Genomic DNA, 23,190 nt, shown 5'->3' with positions numbered 1-23,190 from the left:
CCCACAGCTATAAGTGTAGGCTTTGATCTCTGGTCAAACAGTGGTTTTTGACATCTACCAGAATAAGTACTAAAAAAAACATTTTTTTAAGACCTCTGGCAACGAATATCAACAATTATACTTACACTAAACAAAAATATAAACGCAACATGTAAAGTGTTGGTCCCATTTTTTATGAGCCGAAATAAAAGATCCCAGAAATGTTCCACACAAAAAGCTTTTTTCTCTCAAATTTGTTTACGTACATGTTAATGAGCATTTCTCCTTTTCCAAGATAATCCATCAAGACACTGATTAAACAGCATGATCATTACACCTTGTGTGGGGGACAATAAAAGGCCACTCTAAAATATGTTTGGTCACACAACACAACGCCACAGAGCGTGCAATTGGCATGCTGACTGCAGGAATGTTCACCAGAGCTGTTGCCAGAGAATTTAATGTTAATTTCTCTACCATAAGCCGCATCCGTCGTTTTAGATCATTTGGCAGCATGTCCAACCGGCCTCACAAACGCAGACCAGGTGTGTGGCATCATGTGGGCGAGCAGCATGTCCAACCGGCCTCACAAAACGCAGACCAGGTGTATGGCATCATGTGGGCGAGCAGTATGTCCAACCGGCCTCACAAACGCAGACCACGTGTATGGCATCATGTGGGCGAGCAGTTTGCTGACGTCAACTTTGTGAACAGAGTGCAAACACAAGTCCATTTGATCTTTGGCAATTTGAATGCACAGAGATACTGTGACGAGATCCTGAGGCCCACTATCGTGCCATTCAGCCGCTGAAATCACCTGTTTTAGCATGATAAAGCACAGCTACATGTTGCAAGGATCTGTACACAATTCCTGGATGCTGAAAATGTCAATGTTTTTCCATGGCCTGCATTCTCACCCATTGAGCATTTTTTGGGATGCTCTAGACTGACGTGAACGACAGCGTGTTCCAATTCCCGCCAATATCCAGCAACTTCACACAACAAATTAAGAGGAGTGGGACAACATTCCACAAGCCACAATCAACAGCCTGATCAACTCAATGTGAAGGAGATATTGCGCTGCATGAGGCAAATGCTGGTCACATTAAGGCATCAGTGACCAACCGATGCATATATGTATTCCCAGTCATATAAATCCATAGGGCCTAATGAATTTCAATTGACTGATTTCCTTATATGAACTGTAATTCAGTAAAATCTTTGAAATTGTTGCATGTTGCATTTATATTTTTGTTCAGTATAGTTTGGGAGAAATTATTATCCTTCTGTTTAAGAAACATTACCTTGCACCTTTCTGTTACTAGTAACCAACATACAGCATGTGGACACGCATTCAAATGAGTGGATTCGGCTATTCCAGCCATACCTGTTGCTGACAGGGTATAAAATTGAGACCACCGCCATGCAATCTCCATAGACAAACATTGGCAGTAGAATGGCCCATAATGAAGAGCTCTGATTTTCAACGCGGCACAGTTGTCACCTTTCCAACAAGTCATTTCATCAAATTTCTGCGCTGCTAGAGCTGCCCCGGTCAACTGTAAGTGTTGTTATTGTGGAAACGTCTAGGAACAACAACGGCTCAGCCGCGAAGTGGTAGGCAACACAAGCTCACAGAACGGGACCACCGAGTGCCAATGCGCATAAAACATCTTTGCAACACTTGCTACCAAGTTCCAAACTGCCTCTGGAAGCAACGTCAGCACAAGAATGGTTTGTTGGGAGCTTTATGAAATGGGTTTCCATGGCTGAGCAGCCTCACACAAGCCGGAGATCAACATGTACAATGCCGGGCATCGCATAGAGTGGTGTAAAGATCACCGCCATTGGACTCTGGAGCAGTGGAAATGTGATGAATCACGCTTCACCATCTGGCAGTCAGGCGGACTAATCTGGGTTTGGTGAATGCTACCTGCCTGACTGTATAGTGCCAACTGTAAAGTTTGGTGGAGGAGGAATAATGGTCTGGGGCTGTTTTTCCATGGTTTGGGCTAGGCCCCTTAGTTCCAGTGAAGGGAAATCTTAACGCTACAGCATGCAATGACATTCCAGACAATTATTTGTGGCAACAGTTTTGGGAAAGCCCTTTCCTGTTTCAGTATGACGATGCCCCTGTGCACAAAGCGAGATCCACACAGAAACTGTTTGTCGAGATCTGTGTAGAGGAACTTGGGTGGCATGCACAGAGCCCTGAATTCAACCCCATTGAACACCTTTGGGATTAATTGGAACGCAAGATCAGTGCTCAAACTCACTAATGCTTGTGGCTGAATGGAAGCAAGTCCCTGCAGCAATGTCAGAAAAGTGGAGGCTGTTACAGCATCAAAGGGGGACCAACTCCATATTAATGCCCATGATTTTGGAATGAGATGTACGACGAGCAGGTGTCCATATACTTTGTTATTGTACAGTGCATTCTGAAAGTATTCAGACCCCTTTACTTTTTCCAAATTGTTTTACGTTACAGCCTTATTCTAAAATGTATTACATCGTTTTCCCCCCTCAACAATCCACACACAGTACCCCATAATGATATAGCAAAAACATGAAATATATTTACCTAAGTATTCAGACCATTTACTCAGTGCTTTGTTGAAGCACCTTTGGCAGCGAATACAGCCTTGAGTTCTATGGGTATGACGCTACAAGCTTGGCACACCAGTACTTGGGGATTTTATCCAATTCTTCTCTGCAGAGCCTCACAAACTCTGTCAGGTTGGATGGAGAGCATCTCTGCACAGCTATTTTCAGGTCTCTCCAGAGATGTTCGATCGAGTTCAAGTCAGAGCTCTGGCTGGGCCACTCACGGACTTTCAGAGACTTGTCCCGAAGCCCCTCATGAGTTGTCTTCATCTTTCACTCGATCCTGACTAGTCTCCCAGTCCCTTCCACTGAAAAACATCCCCACAGCATGTTGCTGCCACCACCATGCTTCACCGTAGGGATGGTGCCAGGTTTCCAGCAGATGTGACTCTTGGTATTCAGGCCAAAGAGTTCAAAAGACCAGATAATCTTGTTTCTGATGGACATAGTCCTTTAGTTGCCTTTTGGCAAACTCCAAGCGGGTTGTCATGTGCCTTTTACTGAGGAGTGGCTTCCGTTTGGCCACTCTACCATAAAAAGGCCAACATTGGTGGAGTGCTGCAGAGATGGTGGTCCTTCTGGAAGGTTCGCCTATCTCCACAGAGAAACTCTAGAGCTCTGTCAGAGTGACCATTGGGTTCTTGGTTCGCTCCCCGACCAAGGCCATTCTCCTCCGATTGCTCAGTTTGGCTGGGTGGCCAGCTCTAGGAAAAGTATTGGTGGTTCCAAACTTCTTCCATTTATGAATGATGGAGGCCACTGTGTTCTCGAGGACCTTCAATGCTGCAGACATTTTTTGGTGCCCTTCCCCAGATCTGTGCTTCGACACAATCCTGTCTCGGACCTCTACGGACAGTTCCTTCCACCTCATGGCTTGGTTTTGGCTCTGAAATGCAGACAACAGTGGGACCCTGTATAGAAAGGTGCGTTCCTGTCCAAATCATGTCCAATCAATTGAATATATCACAGGTGGACTCCAATCAAGTTGTAGAAACATCGCAAGGAAATCAATAGAAACAGGATGCACCAAGCTCAATTTCAAGTCACATTGCAAAGGTTCTGAATACTTACAGTTTAAGTCGGAAGTTTACATACACCTTAGCCAAATACATTTAAATTCTATTTTTCACAATTCCTGACATTTAATCTTAGTAAAAATTCCCTGCCTTAGGTCAGTTAGGATCACCACTATTTTAAGAATGGGAAATGTCAGAATAATAGCAGAGTGAATGATATTTATCAGCTTTTATTTCTTTCATCCCATTCCCAGTGGGTCAGAAGTTTACATACACTCAATTAGTATTTGGTAGCACTGCCTTTAAATGGTTCAACTTGGTGCAAATGTTTCAGCTAGCCTTCCACAAGCGTCCCACAATAAGTTGGGTGAATTTTGGCCCATTCCTCCTGACAGAGCTAGTGTAACTAAGTCAGGTTTGTAGGCCTCCTTGCTCGCACACACTTTTTCATTTCTGTCCACACATTTTCTATGGGATTGAGGTCAGGGCTTTGTGATGCCCACTCCAATACTTTGACTGTTGTCCTTAAGCCATTTTGCCACAACTTCGGAAGTATGCTAGTGGTCATTGTCCATTTGGAAGACCCATTTGCGACCAAGCTTTAACTTCCTGACCGATGTCTTGAGATGTTGCTTCAATATATCCACATAATTATCCTGTCCCATGATGCCATCCATTTTGTGAAGTGCACCAGTCGCTCCTGCAGCATGATGCTGCCACCCCCGTGTTTCACGGTTGGAATGGTGTTCTTCGGCTTGCAAGCATCCCCCTTTTCCTCCAAACATAACAATGGTCATTATAGACAAACAGTTCTATTTTTGTTTCATCAGACCAGAGGACATTTCTCCAAAAAGTACAATCTTTGCCCCCATGTGCAGTTGCAAACCGTAGTCCGTTTTTTTATGGCAGTTTTGGAGCAGTGGATTCTTCCTTGGTGAGCTGCATTTCAGGTTGTCGATATAGGACTCGTTTTACTGTGGATATAGATACCTTTGTACCTGTTTCCTCCAGCAGCTTCACAAGGTCCTTTAGTTGTTGTTCTGTGATTGATTTGCACTTTTCACACCAAAGTACGTTCATCTCTAGGAGATCGAACGCATCTTCTTCCTGAGCGGTATGATGGCTGCGTGGTCCCATGGTGTTTATACTTGCGTATAAACAATGAGAGGCAATGATTTTGAAGGTAGTCCTTGAAATACATCCACAGGAACACCTCCAATTGGCTCAAATGATGTCAATAAGCCTATCAGAAGCTTCTAAAGCCATGACATTTTCTGGAATTTTCCAAGCTGTTTAAAGGCGCAGTCAACTTAGTGTATGTAAACTTCTGACCCACTGGAATTGTGATACAGTGAATGATAAGTGAAATAATCGGTCTGTAAACAATTGATGGAAAAATTACTTATGTTAAGCACAAAGTAGATGTCCTAACCGACTTACCAAAACTATAGTTTGTTAACAAGAAATTTGTGGAGTGGTTGGAAAACGAGTTAATGACTCCAATCTAAGTGCATGTAAACTTACGACTTCAAATGTATGTCAATAAGGTATTATTTATTTTAAATTTGCACACATTTCACACTATTGTGTGAAGATCGATGAGGATTTTTTATTTTTTTATTTAATACATTTTAGAATAAGACTAACAAAATGTGGAAAAATTCGAGGGATCTGAATACTTCCAAATGCTCTGCATCTTTAAGATATTTTCTCATTTCTCTTCCTCATGAGGTAGAATAAGGTAAAGGTAGACCTACTAATTTGTTATAGTTTTGACTGATCTGAAGTTTGTTTATGAATTATTAAGTGAATAAAACTCAATATTTTGTAACAAATCAGTAACGGAATTACTGCAATTGAATTGGCTACAATGGGAAAACATAGTAGTCACAAACCACAGTTGGGTTACCAGTACAGTCCACTGGAATACTGTTATGTTCAGCTCACAACTGCCCCCCCCCCCTCTTTCTGTCATCTGGTGGTCAAAGCATATTATGGCAAGAACAGCTCAAATAAGGAAAGAGAAACGACAGTCCATCGTTACTTTAAGACATGAAGGTCAGTCAATTCAGAACATTTCAAGAACTTAATGTTTTCAAGTGCAGTCTCAAAAACCATCAAGCGCTATGATGAAACTGGCTCTCATGAGGACCGCCACAGGAAAGGAAGACCCAGAGTTACCTCTGCTGCAGAAGATAAGTTCATTAGAGTTGACTGCACCTCACAGGCCAAATAAATGCTTCATGGAGTTCAAGTAACTGACACAACATCAACTGTTCAGAGGAGACTGCGTGAATTCATGGTTGAATTGATGCAAAGAAACCACAACTAAAAGGACACGAAGAAGAAAAAGAGAATTGCTTGGGCAAAGAGACAAGCAATGGACATTAGACCGGTGGAAATCTGTCATCTGGTCTGATGAGTCCAAATTTGAGGAGATTTTTGGTTCCAACTGCAGTGGCTTTGTGAGATGCAGAGTAGGTGAACGGATGATCTCCGCATGTGTGGTTCCCACCGTGAAGCATGGAGGTGGTGGTGTGATGGTGCTTTGCTGGTGACACTATCAGTGATTTATTTAGAATTCAAGGCAAAAACCACATCATTCTGCAGAGACACGCCATTCAATCTGATTTGAGCTTAGTGGGACTAACATTTGTTTTTCAACAGGACAATGACCCCAAAAACACACCTCCAGGCCGTGTAAGGGCTATTTGACCAAGAAGGAGTGTGATGAGGTGGTTACCAAGAAGGAGTGGTGCATCAGCTGACCTGACCTCCACTATCACCCGACCTCAACTCAATTGAGATGGTTTGGGATGAGTTGGACCGCAGAGTGAAGGAAAAGCAGCCAACAAGTGCTCAGCATGTGTGGGAACTCCTTCAAGACTGTTGGAAAAGTATTCCTCACGAAGCTGGTTGAGAGAATGCCAAGAGAATGCCAAGAATGTGTAAAGCTGTCATCAAGGCAAAGGGTAGCTATTTTGAAGAATCTCAAATATATTTAGATTTATATGTGTTATTTCATGGTTATGATGTCTTCACTATTATATTCTACAATGTAGAAAATAGTAAAAATAAAGAAAAACCCTTAAAATGAGTAGATGTGTCTAATCTTTTGACTGGTATTCAAGCATGGCGGTGGCTGCATCATGCTATGGGTATGCTTCTCATAGGCAAGGACTAGGGAGTTTTTTGGGATAAAAAGAAACGGAATAGAGCAAAATGCAGGCAAAATCCTAGAGAAAAACCTGGTTCAGCCTGCTTTCCAACAGACACTGGGAAACAAATTCACCTTTCAGCTGGACAATAAACTAAAACACAAAGCCAAATATACACTGGAGATGCTTACAAAGATGACATTTAACGTTCCTGAGTGGCCAAGTTACAGTGGACTTAAAAATCGGCTTGAAAATCTATGGCAAGACTTGAAAATGGCTGTCTAGCGATGATCAACAACCAACTTGATAGCACTTGAACAATGTTTTAAAGAATAATGTACAAATATTGTACAATCCAGGTTTTTAAAGCTTTTAGAGACTTACAGCTGTAAATTGCTGCCAAATGTTATTCTAACATTTACTGACCCAGGGATGTGAATACTTATGTAAATTAGATATTTCTGTATTTAATTTTCAATACATTTGCAAAATGTTCTATAAAACATGTTTTCACTTTTTCATTATGAGGCATTGTGAGATGTTTTTTATGTCATCCATTTTGAATTCAGCTTGTAACAAAAAAATATGGGATACGTCAAGTGGTATGAACACTTTCTGAAGGCACTGTATGTTTTCATTTCAATTCGGAGCTGAGTTTATGGCAAACCTGGTCGCATAAACTGAGGGAGATTACTCTAATTCTGTTACCAAACTTTGCATCTGCACAGTTCTTCCAGTATATGTGTTTTTGTTAAATTTTCTGTGTAAATTGTTCAAAGTAGTCCTTGTGCATGGAGTTGTATGGTTTGTTAAACTTTGAAATCAATGTTTTTGGTTTGGAATACATTTTAAAGTGAACTTTTAGACAAAGCATCATTTCGGTACAGTGGAATTGCCCTACAGCAGCTTCATTCTGGGCTACAGTAGTGAGTTGTGTGTATCAAACAGCATACTGGACCACAGTCCCCATGTTTTTCTATAAACCCCCTCAATCCATTCTGATCCTAAAACCAACTCTGCCAGTCAGCACCCCCCACTAAACCTCCCCCTCTTCTCAGGTGTCTGGCATAGCAGGAGTACAGGCGGGGGGAGGGGTCAGTCAGTGTATATGGGAAGGGGGTTACTTTTATGACACTGGCAGCTGCAAAGCCCAAAAGAATTCACTCACAAACACACACGTGCCTGACACGCACTCTCTGAAAGGTCCCCCCTCCACACACACACACATTAGCCACATCACTCTGTTTGCCCCTTGTGTGTCTGCAACAGAAAGCCAGCTAGGCTGTGAGGGGTTAAAACACAACCTGGCCACCTGGTCTGTCAAACACCAGCTGGTCTGAGGAGAGAAGGAGTGTAAAAGAGGAATGAAGGCTTCTGTCTGAGGAGTCCTTATTGAGAGAGAGAGAGAAAGGGTGAATGAATCTCCTCCATCCATTCACCTCTCACTCCCTCCTTTTGCAGGTGTGGGAGAGCATGGTGATGCCTGATACTGACTGTGATTAGTACACAGACGTGCCTCACACACACGGCAGGTACCACCAATGTTTAACATGGGGTTATTTCATTCAAAGCATAGCTATCATTTTCTGGCTATAAATAACAATATAACAGTGAGACATGTTAGTATCTGTCTGTACAGGCCATTCTAATTATGACACTGACTGACTACAAAGACAAGAACCAACAACACTCCTATTCTTCTCTCTTATAGGCAATTCTCTAACTTCCCATCTAAAGCTATATGGGCTAGTCAATGGAGTCCCCATTTAAATAGCTTTTTAGCCCAGGACTAGGCTTCATCTGTGTCTGAGAAATCTTTAGTGGCAGGTTCTAACCTCTTATCTAAAATTCCATACTGGATCTGCAGTCACATTGGTTGGGTCTCTTTTAACAAATGTAGTTCATTATGCAGAGGACTATGCAAAATGTTAAGCCTATATCAAAACTACAAATGTAAATCTGCTACTGGCAGCCAGTATCTTCCTTATCACTACCTTATCACTATCACTACCAATGATGTTTGAAACATCATTACACGAGCCATAACCAAACACTAGCTAAAGGATTGGTGCATAGTTCTCTATTAGCAACATTCAACCTTATATTGTGTGTGCTGTGCAGTATACGCATCTGTATTGTTTTGCCGGTGCTATTTAAATTGTGCATGACAGATTCCCTCTCGAGGACAATAAATGATTCTATTCAAAACACTCACAAGCTAAGTGCATCTCTAACCCTGGCAAAAACGTTAGGCTAATCCACAGCCAACCAAAACAGCGGAGGTGGTCCCTCAGTCTCACCTTGTCTTCCTGAGATCTGCGACATACGGCATGATGGGACTTGCGGTCCGGAGAGGGTTTGGGGTGAAGGAGGGGAGAGGGGTGAGGAGGAGAGGGACGAGGAGGAGAGGAATGTTCATCCTCCTCCTCCTCCTCCAGCACCACGATACACACACGGCTCGCACGCTCTGACCGCATCGTTAACACACACATACAACGTACCCCCCTTATACAGACACACACATTGTACCGCTCACATACACACACGGCTCTGTAGTTCCAACTGCCCTCGTTCTCTTAATAACACACTGTACCCCTTCTCCACACACCAGCCCCCCCACTGTAACAGTGCAGCTCCTGGGGTATAATATAATCCAAGCTGAAAGCAGCTCTGTCCTCTCGATGTCCTCCACTGTTACCGAGCTACAGCAGTCTGGCAGTCAGGCAGCTCCCTCTCCCTCACGCACGCGCTCTCTCTCTCTCTCTCTCTCTCTCTCTCGACACACAGTGGCTAGGGATTCCTCAGTATAATGGCAGCAGCGGCATGCGGCAGACTGATCTGACTGGCTAGCACACAGGAAGCTACATATACCACTGCCGCCTGTGCTGCTGTAGCCAAACACACACGCTCACATACACACAGAGGCCCTATGATTAGTGAGGACAATGCTGTGAGCCGGAGCTGTGTGTATTTGTTGCTCTATTCAGAAAGCTGCTGAAACCAGCGCTGTCATAGAGAGAGAGATGAGAAAGAGAATGGGGGCGAGAGAGAGAGAGAAGGGGGAGGGGGCGAGAGATGGAGAGAAAAAGGGGATGGGGTATGGTGAAAGGGGGAGGGGAGAGGGAGAGCGAGGGGACAGCTAGCAGTAGGTAGGTAGCTCAGCAGTCAGTCAGCTATCCTCCTGTTCTCAGTCCAGACAGACAAGCACTGACAAAAAGGTCACATCCTGGATCTGGTGCAGCAGTACTGGTCAACACTGTAGAAGTCTGTATTGTTCTATAGTGGTCTGTACTGTTTTATAGTGGTCTGCACTGGTCCTTAATGGTGTCTATGGTGGACACCTTGCTGGGGTCTATGTAACTGGTCTGTAATTATGTCCGCACTGGTCTGGTCCATAGTTTCTGTACTGCTGGTCTGTAGTGGTCTGTACTGGTTTGTACTGGTCGGTGTTTTTATTCAGGCACAAAGGCTCTGCTGTGTTCTCCATTAGGAGAAGAGAGGCTTTATCCCTCTCACAGAACTTAAAGAGAAGTGTATGCCAGTGTGTGTGTGTGTGTGTGTGTGTGTGTGTGTGTGTGTGTGTGTGTGTATGCCAGTAACCCCATTGGTGCATTGGTGGCTGAGCTTCCCCTATTCCCTCGTTATAAAAACTGGAACAAACTGGCAAGACAACTAGAGCAGTGTGTGTGTGTCTATTGTAACTGTTTTCATATGGGAGGCAGAGCCTGAGAGCCTAGAGGAGCATTCTAGTCTAGCCACAAAACCCCATTAAATCAGTGTGTGTGCGAGTGTGCATGCATTCTCCCACTTTGCTTTGTGTGTGTGTGTTGGAAGACTTGCAATAGAGCAGATCTAAATCATATGACCAGTCTGTGTCCCCAGTCTGTCTCTATGGTATAGACATCGGAGGGGCTACCAGCACCAGATTTGGGCTGTTTGCAGAAAAACAGCACCAGTTAGAAGAACCACAGAACATGTCTATTCTGGGAAACATTGTCCCATAAGGGTGTACTGACATATAGCAACATCTCACTGATGATCAAAAGAAATAGGATGCATCGGAGCCCACTTTGGATTGTAATAGCAAAGAGGTGTGAATGGGTAGGTAAAGAGATGTGTGTGAGAGAGAACAGGCATGCTTACTCACAGGACTCTGTGTGTGTTTGTAATGTAAGACTCATTCACACACGGATGCTCACACGTACCCAAACACACCCAAGGCCTACACACCCACGGCAACAGGTAAGTATTGGTATTCAGTAACATAGGAACAACCAGCTCCAGCCTCATGTGAACACATCCACACACAGTCCTGCATCAATCAATGCAATTTGGGTTTCTGCTTCTGAGGCTTGAAAACTGACAAACTTGTGTTTTGGAATATGGATGGTTGGGAAGTCAGAAAGGCCATGAGTTATTAGATATATTGTTCCTGCTCTGTGTTCGTAATAAAGGTCATCTGTCCACACACACACAGGGAGGAAGTTGAGCTACCAGACGCCATCTAGAGGATCTACAGTGCCTTCAAAAGTATTCATACCCCTCAACTTTTGGGGGGGCATTACAACTATTAGCCCATACAAATGTATTTAATAAAATATTCACTACATGGAACAGCAGATAGGACCCCCCAAAAAAAATGTGAAAAGGAAGTTTGTTCTGAAGTGTCTGTCCTATATCAGAGAGATACTGTATAAAAACGACCAGGAAATAAATATATACAGTACCAGTCAAAAGTTGTTTCACCTACTCATTCCAGGGTTTATTCATTCATTTTTTACTATGTTCTACACTGTAGAATAATAGTGAAGACATCAACACTATGAAATAACACATGGAATCATGTCGTAACGAAAAAGTGTTTAACAAATCAAAATATATTTTATATGTGAGATTCTTAAAAAGTAGCCACCCTTTGCCTCAATGACAGCTTTGCACACTCCTGGCATTCTCTCAACCAGATTCATGAGGTAGTCACCTAGAATGCATTTCAATTTACAGGTGTGCCTTGTTAAAAGTTAATTTGTGGAATTTCTTTCCTTCTTAATGCATTTGAGCCAATCAGTTGTGTTGTGACAAGGTAGTGGTGGTATACAGAAGCCAGCCCTATTTGGTAAAATACCAAGTCCATATTATGGCAAGAACAGCCCAAATAAGAAAAGAGAAACAGTCCCTCATTACTTTAAGACATGAAGGTCAGTCAATTCAGAACATTTCAAGAACTTTGAAAGTTTCTTCAAGTGCAGTCGCAAAAACCATCAAGCCCTGTGATGAAACTGGCTCTCATGAGGACCGCCTCAGGAAAGGAAGACCCAGAGTTACCTCTGCTGCAGAAGATAAGTTTAATAGAGTTACCAGCCTCAGAAATTGCAGCCCAAATAAATGCTTCAGAGTTCAACAGACACCTCAAGATCAACTGTTCAGACGAGACCACGTGAATCAGGCCTTCAAGGTTGAATTGCTGTAAAGAAACCACAACTAAAAGGACACCAATAAGAAGAGACTTGCTTGGTCCAAGAAACACAAGCAATGGACAATAGACCGTGGAAATTTGTCCTTTGGTTTGATGAGTCCAAATTTAGGATTTTTGGTTCCAACTGCAGTGTCTTTGTAAGACGCAGAGGAGGTGAATGTATGATCTCCACATGTGTGGTTCCCATCGTGAAGCATGGAGGAGGAAGTGTGATGGTGCTTTGCTGGTGACACTGGCAGTGATTTATTTAGAATTCAAGGCACACTTAACCAGTATGGCTACCACAGCATTCTGCAGCGACACGCCATCCAATCTGATGTGCTTAGCGAGACTATCATTTGTTTTTCAACAGGACAGTGACCCAACACACCTCCAGGCTGTGTAAGGGCTATTTGACAAAGAAGGAGAGTGATGGTGTGCTGCATCCTGGCCTCCACAATCACCTGACCTCAACCCAATTGAGTAGGTGTGGAATGAGTCCCAGTCTGAGGTCCTGAGGGCTCTGGAGCAGGATCTCATCAAGAATCGCTCTGTGCTTTGCTCCATTCATCTTTCCCTTGATCCTGACTAGTCTCCCAGTCCCTGCTGCTGAAAAACATCCACAGCGCATGATGCTGTCACCACCACGCTTCACCGTAGGGATGGTGCCAGGTGTCCTCCAGAAGTGACGCTTGGCATTCAGGCAGATGAGTTCAATCTTGGTTTCATCAGACCAGAGAATCTTGTTTCTCATGGTCCGAGAGTCCTTTAGCAAACTCCAAGCGGGCTGTCACATGCCTTTTTACTTAAGAGTGTCAACCGTCTGGCTACTCTACCGTAAAGACCTTATTGGTGGAGTGCTGCAGAGATGGTTGTCCTTCTGGAAGGTTCTCCCGTCTCCACAGAGGAACTCTGGAGCTCTGTCAGAGTGACCATTGGGTTCTTGGTCCACTCCCTGACCAAGGCCCTTCTCCACCGATTGCTCAATTTGGCCAGGCGGCCAGGTCTAGGAAGAGTCTTGGTAGTTCCAAACTTCTTCCATTTAAGAATGATGATGTTCTTGGGGACATTCAATAATGGAGACATTTTTTTGGTACCCTTTCCCAGATCTATGCCTCGACACAATCAGGTCTTGGAGCTCTACGTATAATTCCTTCGACCTCATGGTTTTTGCTGTGACATGCACTGTCAACTGTGGGACCTTATACATACTGACGTGTGTGCGCCTTTCCAAATCATGTCCAATCAAATGAATTTACCACAGTTGGACTCTAATCAAGTTGTAGAAACATCTCAAGGATGATCAATGGAAACAGGATGCAAATTAGCTCAATTTTGAGTCTCTTAGCAAATGATCTAAATACTTTATATATATATATATCTTTTAAAAAAATGTGCGAAGAAAAATATATCCCAAAACCTGTTTTTGTTTTGTCATTATGGAGTATTGTGCGTAGATGGGTCCTCATCAATATACATTTAACCACTTTTAGAATAAGGCTGTAACATAACCAAATGTGGAAAAAGGGAAAGGATGTGACTACTTTCCGAATGCACTAAGATCAGGATTTTTCATTTTTATTATCTTTTTGACAAGTATTTAACCCCTTGTTTTTGGCACTAAACAGTCTCAATAGATTCACTGTACTTCCATTCATTTTTTCAAATGGTACCTGGGGACCTTCAGATGAGTCTTGTGAGCATCATAGAGAAAAACATGTGCGTGTTCGTGAGAGAGGGGTCATATTAGTGTGTACCCCAAACTGGTCGGACGCTACAGACAAAAGTTGGCAGATCAGCTGTGCCAAATTCAGACAAGTCCCAAGACGGTTGTGTGTGTGTGTGGGGGGGGGGGGGGGATGTTTTGGAGCAAAATGTGTTCGTGAGTCTAATCTTTCCATAGAGGGGTCATAATATACTGAACAAAAATATAAACACATCATTAAACCATTTCAATGATTCATATAAGGAAATCAGTCAATTTAAAATGCATTAGGCCCTAATCTATGGATTTCACAAGACTGGGAATACGGATATGCATCTCGAACAGATGTGAAATAGCTAGCTAGTTAGCGGTGGTGCGCGCTAAATAGTGTTTCAATCGGTGACGTCACTTGCTCTGAGACCTTGAAGTAGTGGTTCCCCTTACTCTGCAATGGCCGCGGCTTTTGTGGAGCATAGGGTAACGGTGCTTCGTGGGTGACTGTCCCTGGTTCGTGCCCGGGTATGGGCGAGGGGACGATTTAAAGTTATACTGTTACACATCCGTTGGTCACAGTTACTTAAAAAAATAAAATAAAAAATAAAACCAGTTCCTGGTGTGAACTCCATTTACGTCATGCAGCGCGATACAACTCCTTCGGAATAGAGTTGCTCAGGGTGTTTATTGTGGCCTGTTGAATGTTGTCCCACTCCTCTTCAACAGCTGTGCGAAGTTGGCTGGAACTGGAACACGCAGTCGTACACGTCGATCCAAAGCATCCCAAACATGCTCAATGGGTGACATGTCAGGTGAGTATGCAGCCCATGGAATAATTGGGACATTTTCAGCTTCCATGAATTGTGTACATATCCTTGAGACATGTTGCCGTGATGAGGATGAATGGCACGACAATGGGCCTCAGGATCTTGTCACGGTATCTGTGCATTCAAATTGCCATGAATAAAATGCAATTGTGTTCGTTGTCCATAGTTTATGCCTGCCTGCCCATACCATAACCCCACCGCCGGGCACTCTGTTCACAACGTTGCCACAACGCCATACACGAGGCCGGTTGAACATACGGGCAACTTTGGAGGCGGCTTAAATTCTCTGATAACAGCTCTGTTGGACATTGCTGTAGTCATCATGCTAATTGCACAATCCTTCAAAACTTGAGACATCTGTGGCATTGCGTTGTGTGACAAAACTGCACTTTTAGAGTGGCCTTTTATAGTCCTCAGCACAATGTGCACCTGTGTAATGATCATGCTGTTCAATGAGCTTCTTCATATCCATACCTGTCAGGTGGATGGATTATTTTGGCAAAGGAGAACTGCTCACTAACAGGGATGAAATACAAATTTGTGCATTTGAGAGAAATAAGCTTTTTGTGCATACGGAACATTTCTAGGATCTTTTATTTCAGCTCATGAATCATGGGACCAACACTTTACATAGTGTTTGTATTTTTGTTCAGTATAGTTTGTAGGCCAAACCGTTCGGACGCTACAGACATCCCGAAAATCGGTCTTCTGTCTCATGGTCTGACAAACACTGTTCTAGCTGACACCTTTTACCGTAGATGCGGAAGTGCGACATCTGCGGATTGAGACGCATCAGATCTCTAGCTTAAACTAATATATTTTTATGGGGATTTTCTGATTATGCTAACTCAATTAACGCAGGGGCATGGACATCAAATCTAGGGGGGTTAGGTTAGATGGAGAGCGGCAGTAAACAGCAATTTTCAAGTCTTTCCACAGATTTTCAAAGGGATTTAAGTCTGGGCTTTAGCTGGGCCACTGAAGAACTTTCACATCCTTGTTCTGAAGACATTCACAGTATTGCTTTGGGTGTATGTTTGGGGTCATTAACTTTTGCCAAAGATTTTACATTCCAGTCTCCCAGGTTGTTTGCACTCTGAAGCAGGTTCTAGTCAAGGATTTGCCTATATTAGGCTCCATTCATTGTTCCATCTATCCTTACCAGTCTCTGCCACAGAAAATAATCACAAGAGCATGATGCTGCCACTACCATACATCACGGTAGGGATGGTGTTAGACGGGTGATGAGCTGTGCCTGGTTCTCTCCAGACATTGTGTTTTTTATTCAGGCCAAAGCGTTACATTTCTATCTCATCAAACCATAGAATCGTTTGCTTTATCATCAGTCTTTCACATGCCTTTCTTTGTTGCAAACTCCAGGCGTGATGTCATGTGCCTTTTTCTCAGCACTGGATTCCATCTGGCCACTCCCAGAAAGCCCAGATTGGTGAAGTGCTGTAGAGACTGTTTGTCTTCTGACAGGTTCTCCCATCTCCGCCAAGGATCTCTGTATTTCTGTCAGAGTGGTCATTGGGTTCTTGGTCATCAACTTGACTAAGGTCCTTCTTGCCCGGTTGCTCAGTTTGTTCGGACGGCAAGCTTTAGACAGAGTCTGGGTAATTCCACTCTAGTTTTATACCCTTCCCCAGACATGTGCCTCATCACAATAGTATCTCAGAAATCTACAGACAGTTCCTTGGACTTCATGGTATAGATTCTGCTGACATGCATTGTCAACTGTGGGACCTAAATCATGTCCAAACAATTGAATTGGCCACAGGTGGACTCCAATCAAATTGTAGTGACATCAAGGATGATAACAAAAATAATTGGATGCACCTGAGCTCAATTTGGAGTGAGTAGTGTCATCGAAAAAGGGTGTGAATACATTTCTAAAAACATGTTTTCACTTTGGTGTAGTGTGTGTATATGGGTGATAAAAATATATTTAATCCAATTTGAAATCAGGCTATAACACAAAATGCAGAACAAGTCAAGGGGTATGAATACTTTCTGAAGGCACTAAGAATTCAACAAACAGTAGAGAAATACAATATGAAAAAAATAAGGAAAAGCTTGTCAGAAATCATCTCAATGTTATTGGAACACACTAAACAAACAAAATGGAGATGTATGGATAAATCACTTCTCAATTTTTTGGGGCTCTATAACAAAGAACAAAAACATATACATGATCATTTACAAAACTTAGAATTAGCTATTAAAGTCTACCATATCCCACTGGATTCTCCAAATACAAAAAAATACAAACCCTCCAAACCAAAAAGGCCTGTGGGGTTGATGAAATTACCACAAATCCCAATTGCCTATACTTCAACTCAATAACATCATCCTCAGCTCTGGCATCTTCCCCAATATTTGGAACCAAGGACTGAACCCAATAACAAAAATCGAGGGATATGGGTGAACAGCAACCGTGGGAAAATCCTATGCGCCTTCGGAGAGTATTCAGACCCCTTTTTATTTATTTCACCTTTATTTAACCAGGTAGGCTAGTTGAGAACAAGTTCTCATTTGCAACTGCGACCTGCAACATTTTTTTTTACATTACAGCTTTATTCTAAAATGGATTAAATAAAAAAAAACCTCAGCAATCAACACACAATACCCCATAACAAGAAAGCAAATACAGGTTATACCTTTTTGCAAATGTATTAAAAATAAAAAACAATTATTAACATTATTTCTTGAGATGTTTCTACAACTTGAAGTCAACCTGTGGTAAATTCTATTTATTGGACATGATTTGGAAAGGCACAGATCCTGTCTGTATTTGGAAAGGCATGCACATCTAGAGTAAACCTGGCACCATCCCTACGGTGAAGCGTGGTGGTGGCAGCATCATGCTGTGGAGATGTTTTTCAGCGATAGGGACTGGGAGACTAGTCAGGATCGAAGGAGAGATCAACAGAGTAAAGTACAGAAAGATCCTTGATGAAAACCTGCTCCAGAGAGCTCAGGACCTCAGACTGGGCGAAGGTTCACCTTCCAACAGGACAGCATAGCAGTGGCTTCGGGTCTCTGAATGTCCTTGAGTGGCCCAGCCAGAGCCTGGACATAAACGCGATCGAACATCTCTGCAGAGATCTGAAAATAGCTGTGCAGCGATGCTCCCCATCCAACCTGACAGAGCTTGAGTGGATCTGCAAAGAAGAATGAGAGAAAATCCCCAATTGCACGTGCCAAGCTTGTCGCGTCATACCCAAGAAGACTCGAAGCAGAGTATGATAGCTAAGGAGATGGAAAAATTCTGGTGTGTTATACATCTTCAAACTAAGGGAAACCATGGCACCCGTGACAGAGGGAGAATCGTTCATCCATGGTTGTGAGTGTTCATGATGTCACTGCAACAACTGCGTTTAGTCTTGAAATATTTGGTTGTTTAGTACACTACTCACTCTGTTTAGCACATGGCCTCACGTGAATCTTTAAAGAGATGGGTGGGGCTAAGGTTAAACAGGGTGTGAACGAAGCTGAATAGATGTAGACAAAAAGCTCTCCAGTAGGTTTACCAAAACATTCCCAGGGCCATTTTCTCAAAAGTGGGTTTACAAGTCTATCAACTTTCAAAGCATAATTACTTTCCCATTGTTCCTCAACTGTAGTGTATGATATACGATTTTCTAGAGTCTCAACATTTGTCCAATGTAAAAAACACAATTTCAAATTTTGCTACATAAGACCGAATCGAGCCGATCGGTCACATTTGTAATGTTTATTTTCTTTTGAAACTTTTGTGAGTTTACTGTTCATTTATGAATGTTTACATTTACTGTACATTTGAGTCAGGGGATTGGTAATGTTCTCTAGTTGCACCGTGATTGGCTCAGTACTCTGTCAGTCATGGGGACATTACGTCACTGCAAAATGTACAGGTAGAGCTAGAAAATTCAAGCCCCTTGGGTGCTGCCATAGAGTTATATTAGAAGTGCCCATCCAAGAAGGCTCAAGGTCATTGGGCACAGATAAAATTACATGAAATCACGTTATATATACCGTAGCTTTGATTGGACTGATCATGTCAACATCATACTTTCAAAATCTTAGCTACCAAGCTAGCAGTCATCATCATGAATCAAGTCGACAATCTAATGGCAAATCATTTTATAAAGAGAAATTATATATAAAACGTATCAGTACGAAATGGCAAATTCAACAATGAGTGGTTTGGAAGGAATCAGTGTCTAACTGCAAGCAATCCCCAGTCAGCTATTCAGTGGAGTGGGTGTGTGGTCCACCTCTCGGTTTAAGGGTCTCTTTTCCAAGCTTAAAAGGATAAACATTCAACATTGGCCATGTTGTCAATCCATCATGACTTCTGCCGCATTCAAAACAACTGGGAACTCAGAACTGGGAAATCTCAGACTTCAGTGAGTTCAAGACAATTGGGAACTCTGTGGGAAAAAAAACAAGTCATCCAACTCTGTATTCCAAATTGGGAACTCAGGCCTTTTCTAGAGCTCCGACCTGAAGATCACCGACGTCATGATTCAACCTTGTTTATTTCCCAGAGTTCCCAGTTGTCTTGAAAGCACCATAAATCCAGAGAATGCCAAACTTTGATGCCAAAGTTTGATGACCAAATTTGCCCACGAAGGACCACCATGCCATATTACTGTTGAAGTGAATACAGTACATCAAGGTGAGTCCAAAAATGTCTTGTATGCTGCTGCAAAAATGATGTAATATGCTGTGTATGTTTTGTGGTAAGCTGTTCATAGCCCATGTTCCTCACCCTAATAAATTGTTCCCTTTCCCCCTCACAATGCAGCCTACTGTTCTGACTTGGTGGTGCACTATAGCCTGTTTTAGGGAAATGTAATCATTGAATATTGTAAGAGCTTTCATTGTCTGTTTATATGTCCCCTTTATTTATCCTATGGTTCTGACTTGATGTACTGGGAGAATACTGTAAGAACGGCCCATGTTCTGAATTCTGTCTCTGTACATTTCAAAAGTGCTGAACAAATAGTTATATTGACTACATCCGTCCTAGCTCATTAATGTCTTAATTAAGCAATAAGGCCCGAGGGGGTGTGGGTATATGGGCAATATACCATGGCTAAGGGCTGTTCTTAAGCATGACGCAGCACAGAGTGCCTGGATACAGCCCTTAGCCATGGTATATTGGCAATATACCACAAACCCCCAAGGAGTCTTATTGCTATTATAAACTGGTTACCAATGCAATTACAGCATTATAAATAAATGTTTTGTCATATCAGTGGTATTCGGTCTGATATACCACAGCTTTCAGTCAATCAGCATTCAGGGCGTGAACCACCCAGTTTATAATCAAAATTACAGATTGGCTCTTATGCGCTCGTTATCCACTTATGCCATAGTCAGTAGAAACCACATTTGTTTAAGCAAGTCTATCCATAATCGACGGGACAGCAGTGAAGAAGCTGGAAAGTTCCTCGGTGTACATATCACTGACAAATTGAAATGGTCCATGCACACAGACAGTGTGGTGAAGAAGGCACAACAGTGCCTCTTCAAGCTCAGGAGGCTGAAAAAAATATGGCTTGTCACCGAAAACCCTCTGACTTTTACAGGTGCACAATCGAGAGCATCCTGTAGGGCTGTATCACCGCCTGGTACGGCAACTGCACCGCCCACAACAGCAGGGCTCTCCAGAGGGTAGTGAGGTCTGCACAACGCATAACTGGGAGCAAACTACCTGCCCTCCAGGACACCTACAACACCCAATGTCATGGGAAGGCAAAAAATATCATCAAGGACAATATCCACTCGAACTGCTGCCTGTTCACCCCGCTATCATCCAGAAGGCAAGGTCAGTACAGGTGCATCAAAGCTGGGACAGAGATTGAAAAACAGCTTCTATCTCAAGGCCATCAGATTGTTAAACAGCCATCACTAGCACAGAGAGGCAGTTGCCCACCTAGACTTGATATCATTGGCCACTTTAATAAATGAAACACTAGGCACTTTAATAATACCACTTTAAGAATGTTCACATATGAGATAAGTAATGCGAGATATATACACTGCTCAAAAAAAATAAAAGGGAACACTTAAACAACACAATGTAAATCCAAGTCAATCACACTTCTGTGAAATCAAACTGTCCACTTAGGAAGCAAAACTGATTGACAATAAATTTCATATGCTGTTGTGCAAATGGAATAGACAACAGGTGGAAATTACAGGCAATTAGCAAGACACCCCCAATAAAGGAGTGGTTCTGCAGGTCACTTTTGAATGCTGGCGGTGCCTTCACTCTAGTGGTAGCATGAGACGGAGTCTACAACCCACACAAGTGGCTCAGGTAGTGCAGCTCATCCAGGATGACACATCAATGCGAGCTGTGGCAAGGTTTGCTGTGTCTGTCAGCGTAGTGTCCAGAGCATGGAGGCGCTACCAGGAGACAGGCCAGTACATCAGGAGATGTGGAGGAGGTCGTAGGAGAGCAGCAACCCAGCAGCAGGACCGCTACCTCCACCTTTGTGCAAGGAGGAGCAGGAGGAGCACTGCCAGAGCCCTGCAAAATGACCTCCAGCAGGCCACAAATGTGCATGTGTCTGCTCAAACGGTCAGAAACAGACTCCATGAGGGTGGTATGAGGGCCCGACGTCCACAGGTGGGGGTTGTGCTTACAGCCCAACACCGTGCAGGACGTTTGGCATTTGCCAGAGAACACCAAGATTGGTAAATTCGCCACTGGCGCCCTGTGCTCTTCACAGATGAAAGCAGGTTCACACTGAGTCTGGAGACGCCGTGGAGAATGTTCTGCTGCCTGCAACATCCTCCAGCATGACCGGTTTGGCGGTGGGTCAGTCATCGTGTGGGGTGGCATTTCTTTGGGGAGCCCTCCATGTGCTCGCCAGAGGTAGCCTGACTGCCATTAGGTACCGAGATGAGATCCTCAGACCCCTTGTGAGACCATATGCTGGTGCGGTTGGCCCTAGATTCCTCCTAATGCAAGACAATGCTAGACCTTATGTGGCTGGAGTGTGTCAACAGTTCCTGCAAGAGGAAGGCATTGATGCTATGGACTGGCCCGCCCGTTCCCCAGACCGGAATCCAATTTAGCACATCTGGGACATCATGTCTCGCTCCATCCACCAACGCCACGTTGCACCACAGACTGTCCAGGAGTTGACGGATGCTTTAGTCCAGGTCTGGGAGGAGATCCCTCAGGAGACCATCCGCCACCTCATAAGGAGCATGCCCAGGCATTGTAGGGAGGTCATACAGGCACGTGGAGGCCACACACACTACTGAGCCTCATTTGGACTTGTTTTAAGGACATTACATCAAAGTTGGATCAGCCTGAAGTGTGGTTTTCCACTTTAATATTGAGTGTAACTCCAAATCCAGACCTCCATGGGTTGATAAATTTGATTTCCATTGACAATTTGTGTGATTTTGTTGTCAGCACATTCAACTATGTAACGAAAAAAGTATTTAATAAGAATATTTCATTAATTCAGATCTAGGATGTGTTATTTTAGTGTTCCCTTTATTTTTGAGCAGTGTATATACTCTATCCTACATTATCTATTCTATACTATCTATTTCATCTTAGCCGCTCTGTCACTGCTCATCCACATATATTATATATTCTTATCCCATTCCTTCACTAGATTGTGTGTATTAGGTTTTGTTGTGGAATTTGTTAGATATTACCTATTAGATAATGCTGCATTCTCAGATCTAGAAGCAGAGGCATTTCGCTACACTCGCAAAAACATCTGCTAACCATGTGACCAATAAAAAGTGATTTGAAGTGTGCTAAATCCGCTTTGTTTTTTTACAAGGCAGTAAATAAGCCTTAATGAACAGTTTGTGGGCGCCGTTTGTCACCGTTAGTATTGTGGCTTTGCTGGCATGCATCGATATTTTTTGTTGTTGAGTTTGCCCCACCAAGATTTACATGCTAAAATTGACACGGGTGTGTGTATTTCTAAAAACACATTTCAGAAGAATCAAAATACCCTAGGAACTGGAGAATAGACTAGCCTACTATAACAGACAGGGAGTGTTAAGGCAAGTGTGTGTATATTGGAAGGATATTGGCAGACAGAGGGTGCATGCTCTTGTGAGTGAGCAGTACACTAAAACAACTTGTAGAGTGTCAAGGACCTTTGGATACACTCACGTGCAAACACCCATTTTGGACTTTACACCTGCTGCTGACCAGCTGAGAGTTCTGTCATGACGCCAGGTGACTTTCCATGTAGCTATGCTTTGACAAACTAATTTTCTGGCAAAAATAAGTTGGCTAAAGCAATATAACTTACATATCTACCAGGCTTTAACTTCGGCTAAATATATAGCTAGCTAGCTAATTATAAGTTTCGAGTCGTTTTTACTTTATGCAAACGACCCAAATGTAGGCTAATTTAGCTAAACGATAAGCGGTTTCTTTCAGTAACGTTAACTAGGATAGTTGCTAATTAGCCCACAA

The 23,190-nt window shown here is 43.0% G+C and overlaps 1 protein-coding gene across 3 annotated transcripts in view; it reads right to left on the bottom strand.

The window, feature by feature from the left end:
• The window catches only part of LOC135551938 (serine/threonine-protein phosphatase 6 regulatory ankyrin repeat subunit A-like), a 58,405-nt gene that overhangs the window by 34,999 nt on the left and 216 nt on the right, over positions 1-23,190 (bottom strand). The window contains exon 1 of one of the 3 annotated variants that reach the window (XM_064983230.1): positions 9,058-9,493. The exons of the other annotated variants lie outside the window; for them this stretch is intronic. Within the exon in view, the coding sequence (XP_064839302.1) occupies positions 9,058-9,249 (192 nt within the window). The 5' untranslated portion in view covers positions 9,250-9,493. Of the gene's footprint in view, positions 1-9,057; positions 9,494-23,190 lie in introns of those variants that run through there. 3 annotated transcript variants of the gene reach the window in all.

This window comes from Oncorhynchus masou, chromosome 13 (assembly GCF_036934945.1).
Source record: "Oncorhynchus masou masou isolate Uvic2021 chromosome 13, UVic_Omas_1.1, whole genome shotgun sequence".
Lineage (NCBI taxonomy): Eukaryota > Metazoa > Chordata > Actinopteri > Salmoniformes > Salmonidae > Oncorhynchus > Oncorhynchus masou.
This window is presented reverse-complemented; position numbering and strand designations above follow the sequence as displayed.